This window comes from Anabrus simplex, chromosome 1, assembly GCF_040414725.1.
Source record: "Anabrus simplex isolate iqAnaSimp1 chromosome 1, ASM4041472v1, whole genome shotgun sequence".
Classification (NCBI taxonomy): Eukaryota; Metazoa; Arthropoda; class Insecta; order Orthoptera; family Tettigoniidae; genus Anabrus; species Anabrus simplex.
The window spans coordinates 917208577-917231811 of record NC_090265.1 but is presented as its reverse complement, the minus strand read 5'-3'; the positions used below and the strand labels follow the sequence as shown (position 1 = coordinate 917231811).

The following is a 23235-nucleotide window of genomic DNA, read 5'->3' as shown; positions in this document are numbered from 1 at the left end:
TTTACTTGATATATTGTATTGTCAATTTATTCTTATCTTGCTCTGCAAGCGATGGTGTGACATTGCTGCGCAGAAATGATTCAATATTCAGAAACATAATTCAAATAAGGACTTGTTTCAATAAATAACCTTAATCCATGCCATAACATTGACAATACAGGACCTTAGCTTCAATCGTTGCTGTGTTGCTCCATGTACTCCGAGTTATTCTAAATCTGAGGTATTACCCCCTCCCCCAATTACCTTGAATTATCGAAACTCTACTCTATATTACTTGTTTGGAATGACAAGATGCAATTCATTCCACACAGGTACTGCACCCACTGAAATGTAGCGTCCTAGAGTAGATGCCATGAGCGATGTGGAAGATAATAAAGGGTATTATAGTATTAAGAATGGATTAGATTCAGGAATGGATCGTTGCTGTTTTGGCAGGTTCATTTTCTCTCAAGGAAATGGAGGAACCCAAGCAAGCCTTGGTTTTGTTTCATTATTTAAATATTGATCAGATTGTCAAGAACTGGACCCATTATGTTTTCTATTGTGTAAAATGTAACTAGTTTTAATTGAAAATGATATTGTGTTGTTCACTCACACATCGGATTGGTTTAGTAATCCATAGTTCAAATCTGGCCCTACAGCTTCTCTGGATTAGGCCTATGACCATTCCAAGCTCTATCTAGATTGTGTATCAGGATATTACTAATCATTGATGATATCGAAAAGATTAATTCAGATTACATTATTATTTCCATATAGTGGTTGTCTATGGTTAGGTTGAACATTATAGCTTTTTCTCTCAAGCAGTATCTCAGTACATACATACATACATACATACATACATACATACATACATACATACATACATACATACATACATACATACATACATACATACATACATACATACATACATACATACATACATACTGAAGAGTTTCCTAACTCGGTTACTTTACTTTACAAACATATATAAAACTGCATTTAAATTGAAAAATATTAAAATAAATGTTCATTCATTAAATAAAATAATCATTCGGGAGATCGTGGGTTCGAGCCCCACTATCGGCAGCCCTGAAGATGGTTTTCCGTGGTTTCCCATTTTCACACCAGGCAAATGCTGGGGCTGTACCTTAATTAAGGCCACGGCTGCTTCCTTCCCAGTCCTAGCCCTTTCCTGACCCATCGTCGCCATAAGACCCATCTGTGTCGGTGCGACGCAAAGCCAATAGCAAAAAAATATTTAAAAAAGTAATCGTTGGACCTTGTACTCATACTTGGTTCTTACCTGATTACTTACATATACATTATTTGAAGGGCGCCAGCTACAACTCAGTGCTGCAATAATAGAATGAGAATCTTGAATATCTCTAGGGTGTGGCGTAGTAAGCTTACTTTTGACAACATACCATATAGGTTCTGGGAAAGGAGATTGGCGTTCGGTTTCCCCATTAAATTTGAGGTTATCTAATTCTGCCCTTGAAATAAAACGGTAAATTAATTTGATAGAACAAAATGTATTCTTGAAATAATTTCAATAAAAATAGTAAGAACTGTTGCGATAAAACAGATGAGAATATAAAATTATGACATTGCAACTGAAAGAAACTCGGCATTAAATTTGAATTCTTCTTGACCGGACATTTAACAATTATACACAAAATTTATCCCTCACTGGTTCACTTGACTGTACCTTCAACACTTTGAGTGTAATTACGACGTATTCCATTGATCTGGTGTTTACTGTAGATGTATCAAGCCTAATTTGGTGATGTATCCTTTTTTGTTTCACTGACGACTAAGTATCCGTGTGACTGCTTCTTCTCCATCCAGATGACTTCTTGGTAAGTCTGTCCTATATGACTTCATGGCAAGCCTATCCTTCTATGACTTCGTGGCAGGCCTTTCCTTCCAACTGCACTGACCAACCAACTGTGGCCTCACTCTCTCAATGACCAATGACTAATGTCTCACTGAGGCCTCTTCATCCTTTCGACTCCTCACTCTTCACTATCCATTTTACTTCTTCACTGTTCACCTTCCGTTTGATTAATGACTAATGACCGACTGAGGTCTCTCCTTACCGTTGACTGAAGCTATAAGACGCTGGTCCTAGTATTTATAACCATTGGTTGACACACCTACGCAATCTCCAGAAATAACTTATGAACTACTCCCAACCTGCTCAAACTGTTACCCACTATGGCGAAATTGCCTGTGGCACCCTGGGTTTCTCAAAGAAAGTGAGCTCACCGTTAAATATGCACGATGACAGAGCGATGACTCGGCAGTTACTCCAGCAGTATTTCGCAATATTACAATGCCACAAGTTATTGCACGCACTACATCCACATCTGATATACAGCAACTCGTACTGTACATGTTTTTAGTGTTAATCTACACACACATATATGTACATACCTTCAACTACAATCACGCAATACCGAGCTCGATAGCTGCAGTCGCTTAAGTGCGGCCAGTATCCAGTAATCGGGAGATAGTAGGTTCGAACCCCACTGTCGGCAGCCCTGAAGATGGTTTTCCGTGGTTTCCCATTTTCACACCAGGCAAATGCTGGGGCTGTACCTTAATTAAGGCCACGGCCGCTTCCTTCCCACTCCTAGCCCTTTCCTGTCCCATCGTCGCCGTAAGACCTATCTGTGTCGGTGCGACGTAAAGCATCTAGCAAGCAACAATCACGCAAGGGATCATCATTGCATAATTGAATTTAACAACAATCATAGTTACAATAATAGTAATAATAATAGTATAGGCATAATACTACTACTACTACTACTAATAATAATAATAATAATAATAATAATACATATATCACCTTGTAACGGGATTTGAACCGTTACAATACATACATACATACATACATACATACATACATACATACATACATACATACATACATACATACATCATTATAGATTGTTATGTCTTTCAGTGTTCAGTGTGCAAGCTTGTATGACTTAACTAAGTGCCTCCAAAATCCTCGACTAGCAGCTAACTTTGTGGGCTTGTTTAGTTTCACATCTCTAATCTTTAAATAATTAAAAACAGAGTCTAAATATCATCCCCCTGCATCTCTTCCCTTCCATGGCTGAGTGTGACATTCTCGTTGGTAGTCAATTCTCCTGTATTTGCCTCACATGATCTCCATCAGTGAACCTGGTTCATATGCTAAATTTTATCCATCAAGTTCATTCTTTACTTGTCCTTCATCTCCTTCCTGTGAGTACCTTCTATCGTTGTTCCCATATTGTTGTACCAACCATTTTTACTACTTTTGTGTGTGTTACTTCCAGTTTATGACTAAGAAAGCTGGGTGTACAGTATAGTGAGAATAATAAATAATGATTGAATATACCATGTCACTTATGTATCTGCACAATTTTCTACCAATAATTGCTGATTTATCCTTCCTGCTATGATTAAGACGTTTTCTGAACTTGTGGATCAGGTTTACTTTGGTCAAGGAGCATCTTGTGGAGTTCAACCAACTGGCAATGGCTAATGCAGAGGGTTCCGACAACATGCTCAACAGGGTCATGCCTAAAGATAATATTGGACTGGCTGCACTGTTGAAAACCAAGGAGGCTGCATGGGAGAATGGTAAGCAGTACTAATTGATATTTTTATGTAAATAAATTTGCCCCATTTTATGAAGAATGCCATATTAAAGTTATCATAGCTCAAGTCTCCTTTTTGAATAGTGGATGATGATCAGTGTTAGAAAGAAATCTCTCTCTCTATATATATCTTGGCTTTATATATATAGGGTGTTGCCCAACATTCGGCAAGTAATTAGGGGTACACCCCAAAACAACAGAAAAATTCCCTATGAACATATCCTTACGGTCCATTGTTTATGAACTATGCCTGTTTTCTTAGCTGTTATGGACGAATGGTTTGTATTTAGGAATAAGTTTGGAGTCAGGCATGCCGTTACAGACATTGCAGTTCTTCACCAGCTTGTGGAACAAGGCTGGCATCAAATATGTGCAATGCCTGGAGTGTTAAAATGTATCTGATAGTGAGGTATGGTTTGTTGTTGCTGCTATTGTTGTTACAGTGGAAGTTCCAGTTTCATCTTAGTTCATCTGTAACTGTAATGTTCTTCAGTCTGTCAAAACTAATTCAAGTTAAATAAAATTAGAAAATACCTAAAAGAGAAAACATTGATCATTGATCATAGCTGAAAACTATATCCTTTATCAGAACAGAGTGACATGTTTCATTCTCGAAGAAACATCATTAGATTCTATCAAATTATACTTTTAATTTTATTATTATTGATTTATGAAATATATTTATAATTTCTATATAATAAATAAATAAAAATAAATGTATTTATCATTTATTTTATAATGAAAGAAATGAAACCCATTTAGCCATGGATAGAGATTACTATATAGAAGTTTATAATGTGAAAGTCCTCCGGGGGTTCGACATTGATTCAGATCATTATGTATAAAAATAAAAATTAAGTTAACACGTAAAAGGGGACAAAAAATCTCAGTCCACTAGGCAAAGAAATGAAATTATGATCCCAGTTATATAATAAAATATATATGAATAGAATAGATCTAAAACACCCATCAGTAACAAATTTGGGACAATAATTAACAAACTGAAAACTGTAGCTGAGGAAATGGCTCCCTTATATGGAGAAAGAAACATGCCTGGTGGAATGAGGAATGTGACAGTGCAGTTCAAGAAAGGCATAAGGCATGGTTATCTGACCGAAAACCGAAAAATCCCATGAAGAACTCCTCAATACCAGAAGACAAACAGCCAAAGAAATGAGAAGAATTAAAAGAAATTATCAAAAAGAAACACTGAATACCACAGAAGAAGCATTTAGTCAACATAAAACAAGAGACTATTACAAAACATTCCAACAAGATCCTTTCCCAAAAAATAAAACTCCACTGGAAAAGGTTATACCACCAACTTATGATGAAGTGATCAAAGCAATAAATTCCCTCAAGAACTACAAAGCAGCAGGAGAGAATCAATTGGTATCAGAACTATGAAAGAATACGCCCTTCAAACTTCGCTTGGAAGCATCACATCAATGAACATTCTCCATTCACTTGGATCATAGAAAGTTCAACTTTTAGCATAAGTTCTTTCACATTCTTGCAATATACAATGTAGTAGTGATGGGATATTTGATTCATTTGATTCCGTTCACGATACTGAATCGATACAGTGAGTCGATTCACGGCTCATTAGTCATCGATCCTATGCATCTGTATAGTGTGTACTGATAAGACAGCAGCAACAACATTCGGTGCTTGCTGCTGCCATATGGTCTTCATTCTATGAACTGCTTTCCTATGAGTCATCTAACTTTCAGATTCAGTACTATACTTGCTTATTATATTACAGCACAAAACTTACGTAGTTAATAGTAACAATAACAATAATTACTGACATAACTCAAATTGTATACACTACCTAATGGTTTTCCATAGTTTTCTGAAAGTCACAACTCTTACGTATATATATATATATATATATATAGAATTAGATGTAAAAATACCTGTGTCCACAGTAAGTAGCCCGCATATTAAATGTAAATCAAATAAGTTGCTTTACATTGCACCTATACAGCTAGGTCTCATGGCGATGAAGAGATAGGGCAGGGCTAGAAGTGGGAAGGAAGCAGCCGTGGCCTTAATTAAGGTACAGCACCAACATGTGCCTGGTGTAAAATTGGGAAACCACGGAAAACCATCATAATGGCTGCCGACGGTAAGATTCGAACACACCATCCGCTGAATACAACCTCATAGTTACATGACCCTAAACGCACAGCCACCTAGCTCGGTCATCTTTGAAAATGTCTTTCTGTCAGCAGAGGATTTTTAAATCATCATATATTGTATAGGCTACACGAGATGTACAGTAGCCCACTGGTTTTCTGATTGAACATCTTTTTATTTAAGCTATTGCATCAGTCTGCTCACTTACTCGCTGTGCACGTACACCGGTGATCTCATGATTCGATTATTGAAGTGTTGTGCAATGATGCGACGTACGAACTGAGAGAATACCGAGCAGTTCTTCCGAATATAAAACAGACAATTTTGAGTGGTCATGAGCATGACTCATAGTCATAGATTAGGCTAGATAATAATGTTATAGGCTTTACGTCCTACTAACAACTTTTATGGTTTTTGGAGACGCCGAGGCGCTGGAATTTAGTCCCGCAGGAGCTCTTTTACATGCCAGTAAATCTACCGACACGAGGCTGAGCACTTTCAAATACCATCGCACTGAGCCAGGATTGAACCTGCCAAGTTGGGTTCAGAAGCCCAGCACCTCAACCGCCTGAGCCACTCAGCCAGGCGGGGAGGCTACAGAGATGAGTTTAATTAATTGTCGAACGTCAACTATTTATAAAAATACTGATTGATTAAACTAATACGGTAAATAGAATAACCCAGTAGCCTACCTAGTTACAAGCTAGGTTCTTTGGAATTATGTTTTGACTACCTTTTTAACACTGCAAATAAATCCATCTGTTATTTAAAACACCCTGTAAGAAGAGGACAGTGAATGCAAGTGGGTATTATTTTCAAATGAGTTGAGCTCGAGAGTCCATTATAGCGTACGATTCTTTCAGTCTACCATGGTTCTGTATGTATTGCTTCAGAGAAGTTCGGCTACCCGCCAATGTCCAGTGTACCAATAATGAACCGTGTGTGTGTGTTGTGTCCCACTGATCCGTGTCTGCGTACGATTCTTTCAGTGTGCCATGATTCACTGTGTATCGCTAAAGCGGAAGCTGAGCTCCCCGCCAATGTACAGTGCCCCATTAGTGAGCCGTGAGTGCGCCACTCAGCAATGTCCACTGCGAGTCAGCTGAATCATGTGCCGTGAGCTCGTCGTTCTTGCAAAATGATTCACTCGGACACTTGAATGAATCAATACACTGCTTCGAATCATACACTCAGTAGCCAACACTATAAGCTGGCCATCTTCAGAGAAAAAGGATTTAAATTCTATTTCTCATTGTCTGTACCAATAATATGATGATTTTGGACAGAGCAGATTTTTTCTTGGAGTCTAGAACCCAACAACTCAGCTAACTCTTTAGAGAGAGCAAGATCCCTCACCAAGTCATTTAATTCACTCTGGTTAAAACACCCACATTCAGCATCAGACGATACTGGTAGGTAGTCACTGTCACTCATCTCAATTTCCATCATTTCTACATCAGACTCGGATGAAAACTATTCAAGATTTTCTGGTCGCACATGGATTGGTACATCAGGCCCATGGGGGAGAGGTAAGATTGCTGACCAAACAACTGGATACACAATTTGGTTTTTATTTTTAGAATTATATCCTTTCATATCACATGAACAGAAGTAGCAGTCATTACTATGGTTTGACTGCTCTCTCCAAACCATAGGTATTCCAAATGATTGCGACAGTTGTTTGCCATTGATCCAATGACGAAGATCTTCAATGCATACTCTGCATACTTTGTGGGGTGCCCAAGGTTTACTTTGGTCCTAAGTTTGATTCCAAAATAGGCAAGATATGTTTTTTTTTTTTTTTTCTTGTGCTTAGACAATGTGTATTTCCCACACATATAACAAAAGTTGTCTGGATCATTTATACATGAGCGATGTGACATGGTAAATATATGTTCATACTGAACTACAAACTCACAACATTCTACTCCACAATACAGCTAAAAAGTGATATCTTTTCCAGATGACACACACTAATGCAATGTGAGAGAAACTAAGACAGGATGTGTAAGTTTTCACAAAGATAAGAATGTGTCTGTCACCAAGGAGTGGCTTTCTCCCACAAATAAACCTAAGATGGCAAGGGTGCACGTTATCTCGCTCTAACTTCCTGAGGCGCTCGTACTCCATATCAGATCAGAAACATCTGGTGACCTTGGTGTTTATTATAAACATGTGAAAAGCATTCTAAATACATCAATTTGGTGTTCAAATCCTGACATCGTAAAACTACACATGGTAAAGTATTACAGTTTACATAATTACTCTTTGGGCATACAGAAATTATGCTATAAGGAAAATAAAATATGATTTTAAAAATTTAAATGGAACGTGATAAGAACTTTCTGGGTTTGGATTTGAATTCAACATGCTAAAATTACCCCCAAAACAATCAAACTTCGAAGACAGCAATTTCATCGCAGATTAGTGTAATTTATAAAAACCACTAGCAATTCAGATTCCAGCAACAATGGCCAACCTTAGCAAGAGTCACCAACCTGGAGCTGTGATATCTAGTTAAAATGTAAACAATGATGTTGCAAAAGTGTAAACTAAGTTCAATTATTACTGACATGAATTTAATGGTTTCACTTATCGACTGTGTACTCTGTTGTTGACCGTGTTAGTGTTTGGCCAGTCCAGCAAGAACATATTTTTCACACCACAAAATCATTTTGATGGTTAAGGAGGAGAAGTTGTATATATTTTCAGAAGAATTTGAGATACAGTTTATCGAAACTGATGGCATCGTTCTTCAATGAACCGTTTGCATAGTAAATATTGCAATCGATGACAAGCATCAAAGAAGCAATAAATCAGCACACCCAGTACAGCTAAAATATAAAGAACATTAAACTTTGAAGTCGAAAACTAAACATACACCTTTGTTTCAGGATCTGAAAGCAGCGGTCATTGCATAAATTTAGTGAGGATCTTGCCTTGGCTCCCTATATTATTATTATTGTTACGGAGTTTCCGTGGCTCACAGAGGATTAGGAAGCACCTGGGTTAATGGTTGGGCAAGGAATTACATCGAGCAAATTTTAATATAACAAATTTGAAAATTTTAATTTTTTCCTTTTGGATAGATAGGATATCTGAATGAATAACAAACTAGAGAACAAGTTACTAATGATCTCATCGGCTGTAACAATATCGGGGACTTAGAAGTCTGAACATCAGGTACAAAATTTTAAGATAGTTTAATAAGTAGTTAATTTACATGGGGAGGGGCATTATTGCTCCAGACAGGTTCAATAGTTTTTTTGCAAGAGCAGGATTTGCTCCAGTCAGTTACATTACACAGGAGTCTGAGCTGTGAAATAACGTAGTTTAGTGTCACAGAGGCGAACAGTATCTTTTGATGCAATAAAAATTCCACCTCACATTAAAATGTAGTATATACACAGTTGCCCCAATGTCCGACGTGTTGCCTGAATGGTCAGCGTACTGGCCTTTGGTTCAGAGGGTCCCAGGTTCAATTCCCGGCTGGGTTGGGGATTTTAACCTTCATTTGGTTACTTCCAATGGCCTGGGGGCTGGGTGTTTGTGCTGTCCCCAACATCCCTGCAGTTCACACACCACACACAACGCTATCCTCCACCACAATAACACGCAGTTACCTACAATGGCAGATGCTGCCCACCCTCAACGGAGGGTCTGCCTTACAAGGGCTGCACCCGGCTAGAAATAGCCACACGAAATTAAAAATGTTGCCCCGATGTGGGCTTATCCATTGCTCAACATATATATTAGTCACTGTTCCCAAAAGGAGCAAACACAAGGAAATATTTACACTCTCAAATGAATAAACAGGGGCATAATTGCCCATACTGCGTGGCCTTAATGGTAAAAGGAAAAGGTTGCACATATCCGGCCCTAAACAAAAGGCAAGGAGGCGAAACACCAGCACTCCTTACATAAATCTCTAAAACCCTAAGTGGGCTTATGGCCCGAAGATACAGAGGCTAATCCTATACTACACTGGGGTGACTAAAGGAGAAAGATTAATCCCAAGACCAGATTTACAAATTTTGAGGTTGAAAGTTTTAGTCACCCAGTGCAATGTTGAATGGGAAACGACAGAGGGTAAGCACTCTTTATTCCCTTACACTAGATATTTCCCATCAGGGAATATAAAAGGAGTCCTCAGACTTCACCAAGAAACCTACATTTAAGCCAGCAGTTTACAAAGTTACATAAAAAGAAGAACGGCGTTGCCGGCTTTTATAGTACCTGTGATTAGTACCACTATATGAGCGACACCATGGTTCTGGCTTGCCCTGCTTTTATAGTGCCTTAAGGGGAAGCTTCCAGAACACTTTGCTGATTGGCTGGATTCCTGTACACTTCCTGGATCTAATATACCAGCATCTGATAGGTTGATTACAATAGAGGATGAACCAGCTGAAGTGTTGATAACTGTGGTACATTAAAAAAAAATCCTCAGAAAAAGTTTTACCAACTCCAAAAATCATAATTATTCCATTACATGGTTCATTTCTACTGCAAGAGGGTGCGCATGCAAATCGATCGTAGAGACATCTAACTGTGGAAGACGAAAGATTCTGGGAGTTCACAAGTTCTAGTCTGTTGACGTAGATGACCTTAGAGAAGGTGCTTAGGTTAAATAGCCGGGGAAGGTGTACCCCTGCTACAATTATTATTAATCTTTCGAATGGGCCTACTGTGGACCACGCTTGTTCAACTGTTGGGCTTTGATCTTTACCCATTATTATTGCATCTTCTACGGGCGTAACTCCTTTCTCTCCTCTGGGGGTACCTTTCCTTCAGGATTTTTCCTGAAATCCAAGGACTTCCTTCAGGGTGCGTCTCATAGACTGTCTGTTTTGGAGGTCTGTTATTCCCAGTTCTTTAATATCCTTCTCACCCCCTGTGGTTGGGGGCCGCAGGCGAAGAATACACCCACGGTATCCTCTGCCTGTCTTAAGAGGCGACTAAAAGGGGCGACCAAGGGATGATCGAATTAGAACCATGAGACTGCTTGTAATTAGTACCACCGTGAGAGGAACAGCATGGGTCGCTTTTACTTGTGCGTAGTACCACTATGTTAGGTACAAAATAGGTTTGTGATTTGTGGCAACAGAGTGCGGTGCCAGCTTTTAGAGTACCGGTGATTAGTACCACTCTATGAGCGACACCATGGTTCTGGCTTGCCTATGATTAGTACGCACTATATGAGGAACACCATGGGATGGTGCGAGTCCCTGTGGTTAGTACATTGCGTGATGAACACCATAGGTTTGCGTTGCCTGTAAATGGTCCCGCAATGTGCAAAACATCATAGATCTGTATTACATGTGCGAATTTTATTACCTGTGAGTAGTATCATAATGTACGGAATACGGTGAGTCCACGCTACTTTGATCAGGGGCAGCCATGCCTGATGTGCTGATGAGCTGAAGTGCTTCAGCACATTGCCTATTTAAAAAATCATTTATTTTTAAAATATTATCTACAATCGAATACAGTGCACTGAAAAAGACATCAGCCAAAGAATAGGAAATTATTCAACTCCCCTCACAACCACTCCACGCTGGTTGGCTGTGCTGGGCTGTGCGATCACAGCTCAGTGAGAATTTCTTAGCTTTTAGACAGAAACCAGGAACTTTGCCTTTTGCGCATGCGAGCCCAACTTTTCCGATAGGCTGTGGAAATAACAGCCAAAACCGTCAAGACATCACTTCACAGCGATTCTTCGTTTGACCACAGGCAGCACTAGTCACACTTGCATTACAAACGATATGAGAACGTAGCAGGTGGCACCCTCTTAAAGAGGGGATCGCTAAAAGCAAAAGGGAAAACAAAATACTGTAGAGCTGTTCCCGCCAGGTCTTTTAATACCAAAGAGGATAGAATACTACCAACTTGCCTATTCCATAATCACATTTGTAAATTGATGAACTATAAAAATTGTACTTTTTATGTTGTCAAAATAAGGACATGATATTGTGATTTTCTTTAATTAAAAATGTCTAGTTTATAAATATCACTATAAAAACGTAACATGTAATTTTGCATTATGTCGTTGCTGGTTTTATTTCAATGATGTTGGTAACATTGGGAAGTTCTGTTTTTGCGCGCTCACACCAAGTGTTTGAGTTTGTGAATATCTTGCCATTGCAGGTGTTATTGTCTGTTTAATTATATAGTTTTATAGATTTTTTCCCGAGGAATGTGTGTATGTGTTGGGGTTGTTTGCGTGTTTGTTCAGTGTGAAAAACTGAGTGGAGAGCCTCTTCAAAACCACATACTGGTATGTTTCTAAATATTTTTAATTTTTGGCGGGGGGGATGGGTTACAGCACAAAACTGATTTTCTGCACCAGCCGCCACTGCTTTTGATTAGTACCGCAACAAGACAAATACCATGGTTCTACTTACCTAGCGGTAAGTACCATTATGAGGGACCCCTTTAGACTACAAGCATCATCTAAGTAAAATCTCCCTTTATGTGAAGCGGGTGGATCAGAGCCGATTTCAAATCAGGTGGTAATTTCTCTGTTTCCCAGATGTCCTGGATGATCTCGGTGAGCTTGCCCACAGCATTGCTTCCAGCACATTTCCACAGTTCAGCAACGATAGAGTCCTCTCCAGCTGCCTTATTATTCTTAAGAAGTTGAATGATGTGGGCAACTTCTGCCAACGAAGGAGGCAGCGAGTCCGTGTTTGGTGTGGATTGTTTGTAGTCAAAGTCTTCACTGATGGATCACAGTTGAGTAGGTTTTTAAAGTACTGAGCTAAAAGGTGGCAGTTGCCTTTGTAGTTAAAAGCCAGTTCGCCTTCTGAGTCTCTGAAATGGAGGCTTGGCGGAGTATATTTTCTGAGTGTCTGCTTGAAGGTTCTGTAGAAATCTCTGGAGTTATTCTTAGCAAAGCTCTCTTCGATTTGGGTTAGTTGGTTTTGTGTGGTGGTCCATTTGGTTCCTCGAATTATCCTGGCTGTAAGCTTCTTTTGTTCCAAAAAGTTCTTCCAATTACCCTTGGTCTTTTTAGAATTCTACTTCACCCAAGCTGACTTGTCTTTGGGCTATTGCATTGTCACAGTCTTCAGTCCACTGCAGATGCTTCCTTCTTCTAGTGAGGGGGCAAGTTCATTGCCCGCCTTGACAAGAGTCTCCTTCAGTTGGTCCAAGCTGTTGAGATCTGTATTGTTCAGTCTCTGACTTACTTCTTGACTGTTCTTAAGTTGCTCTACATCAAATCTTACCATCTTGGAGGTCCTGTGTAATCTAGTGTTTCTAGGTTGGGGTCTCATTTTGACCTTTGAGAGGTAATGGTCTAAGTCCAGATTGGCACTTCTTAGTACCTTCATGTTTTGTATTTCCTTTTGAGATTTTTGTGAAATGGTGCACATCTATCTGGAATTCACCCAGGTTGGTATTAGGTGAAGTCTTCTGCTTCCTTGGCAGGTGTTTGAAGGCTGTTTACTTTATGACCAACCCAAAAGTCGTACACAGATCCACCAAGCGTTCTCCGTTGCAGTTGGTTCGCTTATGTGCCGGATAATTGCCCACTATGTTTCTGTAGTTTTTTCTCTTCCCACTGGTCATTAAAGTCACCAAGCAGTATGCCGGTGTGTCTTTCGGGGAGTTTAAGTCTTCCCAGAATTTGTCGGTTTTGTCGGGATTGCATCTGTTGTCCTGGTTGGTTGGGGCATGTACATTGACTACACTGTAGCCCTTGTTAGCACATTTGAGAGAGAGGATGGATACACGCCTGCTCGGGAGGTAAAGTCGGTGACTGAATCCAGTATCCTGTGACTGATTATAAATCCTGTACCTAAGTGGGGTACGTTCTTCATTACACGGTGAATAACTTTTCCTTTGAGAATTCTGTACTCTTGGGACTTGAAGGCATGCTCACCCGTAAATCTGGTTTCCTGTACTGCTGTCAGTACTATGTTGTGTCGTGTTAGTGAATCAGTCAGATGTTTCAGTTTACCCATTTTTAGCAGTGAGTTAGCATTAAATGTTGCGAAGAAGCTTTGCCTTCACGATCTGAGTTTACGTCCGGTAATTTCAGGATGCTCCAACTTATCCTTAAAGCATGTCGGTGCGGACTCCCCAGAATCCGCAGGTCCACTAACGCCACCATCACAATGCGTAATTTCAGGAATCTAGCCGGCCAAAAATCGTATCTCGGAAACTAATGGACCGATTTACATAAAACTTAGTATGTAACTGTTATTATTGGAGATAATTATGTGTGTGGTCAATCAAGTACAAAGAACAAATTACTACGCCAGGAATAGATTTAGTAATCTTTGTAATTTTAATCATTTTTCGTTATAGCTTTAAGAAATTAAATAAATGTTCATAGTGCGGCATGCTGTTTAGAATGTTTAAAATCAGATAGAGGAATACACGTACTTGTCAAACAATTTAGTGATTAGATCCAGTTACATCAGAATCGCTATCGTCACTATCATCTCCTTCAGCAGAATCAGATACAGGAGGCTCAGACAGTAAGTTCTTGTGAAAGCGGAATCAACTTCCTCCTCCTTGGCTTCCCTAAGCTGGTAATATAAGGGTCTGATGATATAAGCAGCCTACGGAAAAGGTCAGCATTTGTGTCTTTCTGGAAGGTTTGCTATATCTTTATTCCTGGTCTCCTGGGCTTCCTCGGAGAGTTGTCCAATAGGTATAATGCAGTGCCTAATGACCTCCTCTCCATGAACCTAGAGTTTGTGCAAAGTTACAGGCATGTAGTACGATTTGTATTTTTGTAAGTACAATTTGCGTACATGCCAGATGTCACTTTATCATTGGCATACCCACACGAAAGAGTTTCTAAGATGGCACGTAGATGGTTTATTAAATTTATCCGCAGAAGTGGAAACCTCTCTGAAGAATCTTCTAGCGGTTTTCAACATTGGTATTGCCAGCACTTTAATGGTTATGAATTTCATGTTTTTGGTCCGTATTGAACTGAGAATAATACATAAGTAATAATAATAACAACGTAAACGTTTCCACCTTTTCAATACTAAAATATATTCACAAAATTATAAATTACACGGTACTAGTTTCAACCCATCTAGGGGTCATCATCAGCCGTATTGGAGCAAAGATCACTTTTGGCGAAATCCTAAGAAAATGTTATTTTAAAGAATAACAAGTGAAATGAGATGTTATTATGGTAATAGTTAATAATACAAGGAATATACATACTAAGAGGTTTTTAACATTTATACTTTATTCTTTGTTAAAAACCTCTTAGTATGTATATTCCTTGTATTATTAACTATTACCATAATAACATCTCATTTCACTTGTTATTCTTTAAAATAACATTTTCTTAGGATTTCGCCAAAAGTGATCTTTGCTCCAATACGGCTGATGATGACCCCTAGATGGGTCGAAACTAGTACCGTGTAATTTATAATTTTGTGAATATATTTTAGTATTGAAAAGGTGGAAACGTTTACGTTGTTATTATTATTACTTATATATTATTGCCAGCAGTTTGCTTTGGATATCAACCAATAGACACGTTTCCTCCCTGAACTTCTGTAGTGAAGTCATCTAAAGTATTTATTTATTGCGTGTGCATTTTTAGGCTTTAAATCAGTGCGTATATGTATTGTGTTGAGTGAGAGTTATGCGATAAGCCTACGTGTGTGATTTATTTCTTTAACATTAATACTGTGATCTGTTGTAGTCATCTGCAGTATTTATTTATTGCGTCTGATTTCTAGCTTTTATTGTCTGGATAAATTTATTAAATGCAAATGAATACATCTCCCGCCCCTCGAGCCCATAAAATTATTTGTCTATTTTCTCTCGCAATTTGCCTTCCCAGTGCTGAGGTTTCTTATGTGCCGTAGTTTACCTCCGATTCTGTACAAACCAAAAGTGGACCCTGTAAACCCCACATCCCCTTTAGTTCATAAAAGTAATTTGTAGCTTGGTTTCTTCAGCCTTTTGTCTTGAACTTACATACTGAATTTCACAAATTTATGTGCCGCCGTTTTCCCGTGATGGCGTTGAGCGGATCCATTCGATATGGCAACCCTGTTGTCATAAGAGCAATACTGTTTTCTTAACATGAAATGAGCTATAGTACTGGCAGGCTCATACTGATATTGTTGTGATGCACGTCCTTCTGCAAGGCTCGTTCTCTGTTCGAACCAACTTTTATTGTACTTCAGCAATTTGTCCCTTTTTCTACTATATTTTGTCCAGCGTGATCGAATTTTAGTACACAAAATACTGGCAGATTTCCTTATTGACTTGGATATATCCTCGGAACAGTCCTCAAAGCCTAAATGTTCAATTACAACATTCGCAATATCATCGTTTCGCTTATATTCCCTGCTCTTCCTCAACAGTTCGAAAACCGACCTCCGGGTTACAGAATACATGGCTTCTGAAAAAAAATTAATTACTTTCATGGTCACGCCTGGTTGCAGCAAAATATTACAGTTTTCTATTCATTAAAATATAGGTAACTCCTCCAAAAGACTTTCATTGCGGAAATTAAAGGCAATCCATTTTGAAAGTCAGCTCAAATTTGTATTATTAGATAGCGCTTGGACACTGTGTACCTGAATTTTAAGTGCATATTCCGGACAACAATATAGTAATTTTTAGAAAATGCTGCATACTATATAAAATGCATACCTTCATCTAGTATAATTACATTGCAAGCTAAAGAAATATTTATTTCTGACGTCTTTACTGAGCACTCACATAATAACTGCGCGCTCGCCTCGCCAGAATATGATGCCCTAACGGAGGAGAGCCACTTTAGGCCTTCGGTGAGATTAGATAATCAGACAGCGCGACTTTTCAATACTTAATTACTGTACCCTAGAGTTTTATAAACACGACTCACAGAAAATTTTTGGCCGGTTGGATGCTAGAAATTACCCACTGTTAATGGTCGACGGTGGATTGGTTACGACCTGGGGTAGTGCATTCAGCGAAATGTTCCTCCATGCTCAGTTGAAGATCATTCTTCGTGAGACAGTGGTGAGCCACTGTCCAAGATACTACCCAAGTTGTTAGCTTGGGAGACTTATTATTCGGGGTTGTTACCCCTAGACAGGTCGCCTTCACTACGGCTAACGAGCCCTGTCCACCCCACTCTTCCCAGTTGCTACGCTCTGGGCCATTGTTTACCGAAGATGTTCACAGTTTTGGTTTTGGATTGGCATTTCGTGTAAAGAAAACAAGTTATGGTTTTCCTGCCAATACCCAGGTGGCTGATTGCAGTGGTTTCTCACTGGGCGATGGGGTCGCCACATCCCTACGCCATATTATTATTATTATTATTATTATTATTATTGTCATCCACGTATTAATATCCAGTCTGAGTGAAATATTATGCATCCTCTGATGTTCTCCCGTTATGGATCCTTCAAGGATCTATTGAGCTCAATACGCCAGCGACTTACTGACAAAAACATTGAAATGTTGTGTGTAATCCAATTAATTAATTGTTAGAACACAGTTTATGGGATAAATAAAGTTCATGTAACTGGTTTAAACCTTAATAACGTGATTTCGTCGACACCTTTTTGTATGTATTCAGAATCTTTTTTTCCTTCTTTGGTCATACTTTTCACCTTAAAATCCTTGCTCTAGTGAAGAGGCACAGATTCTGTCATCCGTTGTCATCGCGAACTTTGACCTTCATTCAGTGGTAGACGAGTTTATTTGCAAGAACGAGCTGAGATGCAATATTTGTCGAAAAACGGTAAGGTAAGACTCAACAGACGTACGGTAACAATAGTTTCTTCAAACTTTTAAATTAATCAAAAGTCACGTGACCTCTACCATTCTATCTCCTTTTTTAAAAGTAATGAATGAATACACTTTCTGCTGCGTGCTTTAACGGAGGGCAGATATTCAGATTATGAATACAATAGCGACATGCAAGGTTTATTATCATTCGTTATGCTGGCACTATATTCTTATTTACCTAAACCAGATGGAAAGCTGTAGTGAAAGGGAAAGGGTGACAGAAAAGCCAGAGGTATGAGCATCATGTCCAGCTGTATACGCCAGATACATTCTCTCTCTCTCTCACTACATTCGCTAGTCTGCTGTCATTTGCACCCTTCGTCATTTAAACATAGAAATGAAAAAGTGTCAGCGGAATTTCTATTAGCTCAGGCGTTTCCTTCTTGGGATACGTGTATAGGATGGTAACTAAAACTAGGTCCATTTCTGTAGGAGTTTCTAAGTTAGATACCGTAGCCGACGGTGTGAGATAGAAAATGAAATTATACTCATTAGAAAAATATGAAGTACTGGAACACCTACAGTATATACCGATGCAAAATTACTATCCGGTCGATTTTGGAAGTCAGGAATTGCAATATCGGACCATGGATCATCAGTTCACTCACAGGAAAGCGAAATGCGATTTTCGAAATACTATTACTGAAGCTACGTTGGCTCCCCTGTAACTGTATGCTGTCGTGTATCGCGTATCGTTTGTGTTTTGTTGTTGGTTGTTAGTTATGTGCAGCCAGCTGTAAGTGGAGAGAACGCAGATTGAGAATTTATTTCCAGTGTATCTAACTACCTGTGATCTAAATTTGTTACTTTTTTTTTGTGTGAAGATATATATTAGTACGCCTTCAACAATGTACAATGAAAAGCAGAATCCAAATCAGTACTGGAACACCGATATACCGATGCAAAATTACTATCCGGTCGATTTTGGAAGTCAGGAATTACAATTTCAGACCATGGATCATCAGTACACGCAGGAGAGTGAAATGCGGTTTTCTAATTCACCGGAAAGTGTGCCTGAAGAGGAAGAGGAACCTCCACTTCTGGAAGAACTTGGCATTGATACCGACCAAATTATTTTAAAGTCAGTGGCTGTTTTAAATCCATTTCAAGGATCTGGAACTACAGATGTTAGTACATTCGTTCATGACAATGACTTAGCAGGTCCAATAGTCTTCTGTATTGCAATGGCAGCTTGCATTTTCTTCTCAGGTGGAAAGGCTCAGTTTGGTTATGTGTACGGGTTTGCCGTGACGGGATGTATTATGATGTACATACTTTTGAACCTGATGACGACAACGCAAGATGTTACTTTAACAGCAGTGGCTTCAATTCTCGGGTACTGTTTACTCCCTGTTGTGATACTTTCAGCTTTGGGTATATTCATATCCCTTCGTAACCCTGTAGGATATGTGCTCTCGTTAGTGGCTGTTGTATTTTGTAGCATGTCGGCTTCACGATTCTTCGTTTCTTTATTGGGGGACACTAATCAGAGAATTTTAATTGCATATCCATGCGCGTTGTTATATGGTGTTTTTGATCTTATTACAATATTCTAGAACACTGAACTAGGTTGCATTGCAAAAGATATTCTGTGCAAAAATAGACATTCATCACTTTGTATTTTCGTATTGTATAATATTGCTGAATTGTATGGTAGGTAATTTAATAAAGTACCTGCATCAAATTAAAAAAATGATATACTTCCTTTGAATTTTATTATTTCCATTGGGTTTAATTGTTTACTACTACTACTACTACTACTACTACTACTACTACTACTACTACTCATTTTAAGTGAAAATGTCTTTACCATGTGCTGGACAATAATCACATTTGAATAGACTCCAAAGAGAAATGTAATTTTTATTTTAAAACCAATAAGTTTGATTGTTGTTGTAGTTTGATATTGTGAGACATTTTATGCAGATATTAATTTCTAAGGATTAATGAGTGTTTTTTTAAACGGTGTTTGTTTCATAAGGAGATCTTTCTCGATCTTTCCTTAGGGGCTGTAGATAGCAGTGTTCGTTCAATATATTGTTACATGATGTCTACTATATATATAATAAGTCGTCTCCTGTAATTTTTGACAATGGTATCTTTATTACAAGTAACAACTCTCATTATTGTTCCGTATTGAAGATGACGTTAGGCATAGATATCAAGGGTAATTTAATAAAAAAACCACCTATTCAATACTTTCCACGTTTAATGTGGTTATTATCTACATGATTTTATGTAGACTTATTTAGGTCAGGTACATTTTTCACCCATTATTTTTGGAATCTTCAGCCTGTATACAACCTTTAGGTTAAGGTTTGGGACCTTTTTAACCAATATATACAATATATAGGCTACTATATATACAAACATTAATGAACTCTTAAGACGGGTAACATAAGTTAATACAGTTAAGTTTTTTGGTCCTAATCTATCTAATTTGAAAAATGTCCAAAACTAAAACAGATCTTCTTTTTGGTAAAGAGGATTACATACCGGGGTTTATGTGACCCCTATATCATATCATGTTCTTGACGTACCGTGTCTGTTGACAGGATGTGTCGTCAACAGTAAGTGGAGATTTGAACTGATTGTTGATTGTAGGTTGGTCAAGATTGAAAATATAAATTTAAATTAAATGTTTTTTAACTTGGCAGTTCTATTCTTGTTAACTTAAAATGTTCAAAAATAAAATGAAATGGATCTTCTTTTTTATCACAAGTCTTGATAAAGGGTGATATTAAAACTGGGGCTTATTTGACCCACGATTTTCATTTTCATGTTCTTGACGTAACTAATGTTTAAATGTGTTGTCATGCACAAGTGGAGATTTAAAAACCGATTGTTGTAGGTAGACTGGTCAAGAACGTTGTTATGAATGAAACTGTTAGCGTCTTGACTTTGGGTCTCATGTAACGTCAAGGAATTGACAAGAGTACAATATTAAGCTGTTTCTTAGTTTTAGGCTGCTGCTTAATTGAGAAGGAACATCCTAGACACTTGATACAGTCTTGTACAGTCTTAAACGTGGAAAGTATTGAATAGGTGGTTTTTTATTAAATTATCCTTGATATCTATGCCTAATGGTATCTTTGTCAGATGCACATGGCAGCATACATTCAAGATAAAATAGTCATCTAAAAGTAGGCCTAAACACAAAATTTTTAGAACCGGTAAGCAAATATTACCAACCTGAAATATAATTATTACAACGTATCAACACACACATACACATAAGCAGTCACAAGTTCATTAGAGAATAAAATTTACTATAGTTATATAATTCAGGGTCAGCAGTAGGCCTGCATACAGTTCTCAGCAAGAGAATTGAGATGATATCAATGATATCAACAGTACAGTTTCAAATGAATAGTAAATGAAGTTCACAAAGTATCATCAGTCATTCAATACTGATCTGCATTGAGGGCATTCGCCCAGGTGGCAGATTCCCTATCGAGACCTGAAATCAAATTATCAAATCTGTAGGGCAATTTTGTTCTTGCAGGAACTGGCTCCTAAATAGAAGTGCTGATGGAATTAACTTGATAAGTAAGAACAATACCACAGGCATTCCATTTCATGAAGCAAAAACAATACTATCAGAATAAGGCAAATTAGGAAATATATGTGGAACACTAGTCTTTCAATCGCCAGTTGGTTCTTCCTGTCACAAATTTATCAAATTCAACAACTAAATCTTCTGAAAAGTGAACATCAAAGATGTAGGACTTTTCAGTAAGTTCTCCATTCCTCCTTGGTATGGCTCTTTTCCACTTGATAAAATGTTCCTTATCGTTGGGGGGTTTGAAAAACCGCCTTGCCTCTTTATAGTCCCTATAGCCTGATCTTCATCCTGGTACAAAACAGCAAGGCATCGCCACTATTCACATTAAGCACTTGGGGGAAAATGTGATGGCTAAACTGCTGTTTACTTGCATTAAATAACAAGAAAATTATCACACAAAGATAACCTCAACACACGGCAAAAAATTCAATTCCTTTCACTCACTGCTTCCTACAATAGCATTTCAGGTGTTAATACTATGAAGTAATAGTGTAAGCACTTGTATATTAAACGTTTGCACAGAACACCACCAAAACACTCCAACCAATTAAAAAACTTCAGATATCGCACATAAACACACGTGGAGATCTTGTAGCCAAAGTTGACTGGAGTGCTGCATGTAGAAAATGCCAGCCTGATCGGTATTCAGTACATGCTATTGAGGGAGAAGAGATAACACTTCTTCTATTCGTTATGCCACGGCATTGAATTTATGTGAAATGTCAAGATGGTTGGCCTCTCTTCAGTATACTGTATAGGGTCTATGCTGAATGAAACAGGGTATAAAGGGTTAAGGCAGGTCTCCACTAATTAACGTTTAACAACATGTTAAATGTTAACTGTTAAATACTGTTACACATTAACATTGAGTTCACAGTTATAAACATGTTAAACTTGACTTCCTTTGATTATACTCAGCTAGTTCATCGTATTAGTTTGTGTTAAATAATTCAGGTGATGTCTTGCATTTTCAAACAAGGACAATGGACTCGCATGAAGATTTGTCCTTGGTTATTGCCACTGTTGCTTCTTACAGGATTTTGAAGATGATGATGTTGATACTTATTTAAAGGGGCCTAACATTTAGGTCATCAGCCCTTGTTGAGAAGGAAGGAAAGGGGAATGTGGGTACGACAATATCTGAATAGAAGGCACAATGTGGATGAAATTCTGAATGAGCTTAAAGTAGGATTCAAAAACTTACTGAGAATGTCTTGAGCATGATTTTAATGTAGTTTACCTATGCAAACTTTGCCGAAGCCATGCCAATGCCACACAAACAATAAAATGATTTTAACATGTTTTCCAATCCCACCGGAAAACATGCCAACATGTTAAGTATGTTAAATTCAACATATCAAGTTAACACGTTAAGTCGACTTTGAACCAAATTGTTCGTATACATGCCAGATTCAACATGATGTTATATGTTAATCAGTGGAGACCCGGCTTAACATGTTGTTAAATGTTAATCAGTGGAGACGGCTTTAGGCTTGTGTTTGTGTTTACCACTGTTGGTGTGTTGGTGTGCTTATACTGTAAGGGGGTTGGACTTCGTTCATGTATTAATTTATCACTATTCACTCGAAAAGATATTAGACTGACTGTTTAGGTGTACATTTAAATATCACAGTTGGTTGTGATGAGTAACCAGGTGCTCCCAACATTAGAGAGTTTTACCAAATTGTGTAGAATTCACAAACTACATTGAAAATAATTCTACTGTTAGTGTATTCAGGTCGGCCATACTGTGGATAAAAAGAACCAAGAATGTAAACTAATGTGTCAGGATGCTTGTCAATGTGTTACAAATTACTGTCGGTGACAAATTATCCTACTCACAGAACTCTTGTTGTTGTTGTTGTTGTTGTTATCATTATTATCATTATTGGGCAAATTGTCAGCAAATGGTAGGTTAGGTATGGTGATGTTAGTGCACCTCATGATTCTGAATTGTTATTGGAATATTATAATGTGCCTAGAAGTGCTGATACAAGAATTGGGTTCAGTAGCTCAGGTAGTGCAGTGCTGTCTGACTCCACAAGCAGGCAGGTTCAACAAATCAAATCAAAATCTCTTTATTTGCAAATGAGGTGTCTACCTCGGTGGCAAATGGTACAC

At 38.2% G+C, this 23235-nt stretch overlaps 2 protein-coding genes across 2 annotated transcripts in view; both read left to right on the top strand.

Annotated features, from left to right (window-relative positions):
- twin (CCR4-NOT transcription complex subunit 6-like twin) overlaps positions 1-23235 on the top strand; it is a 201766-nt gene that overhangs the window by 66744 nt on the left and 111787 nt on the right. The window contains exon 4 of the mRNA XM_067148532.2: positions 3470-3621. Within this exon, the coding sequence (XP_067004633.2) occupies positions 3470-3621 (152 nt within the window). The remainder of the gene's footprint in view (positions 1-3469; positions 3622-23235) is intronic.
- LOC136874838 (protein YIPF7) lies at positions 18249-19242 on the top strand. The gene has a single exon (XM_067148520.2). The coding sequence runs from the start codon at positions 18398-18400 to the stop codon at positions 19103-19105; it is 708 nt and encodes a 235-aa protein (XP_067004621.2). The 5' UTR covers positions 18249-18397; the 3' UTR covers positions 19106-19242.

Coding starts and splice junctions, on each gene's coding strand:
- LOC136874838 (XM_067148520.2), top strand. CDS start 18,398: ATGTACAATGAAAAGCAGAATCCAAATCAGTACTGGAACACCGATATA.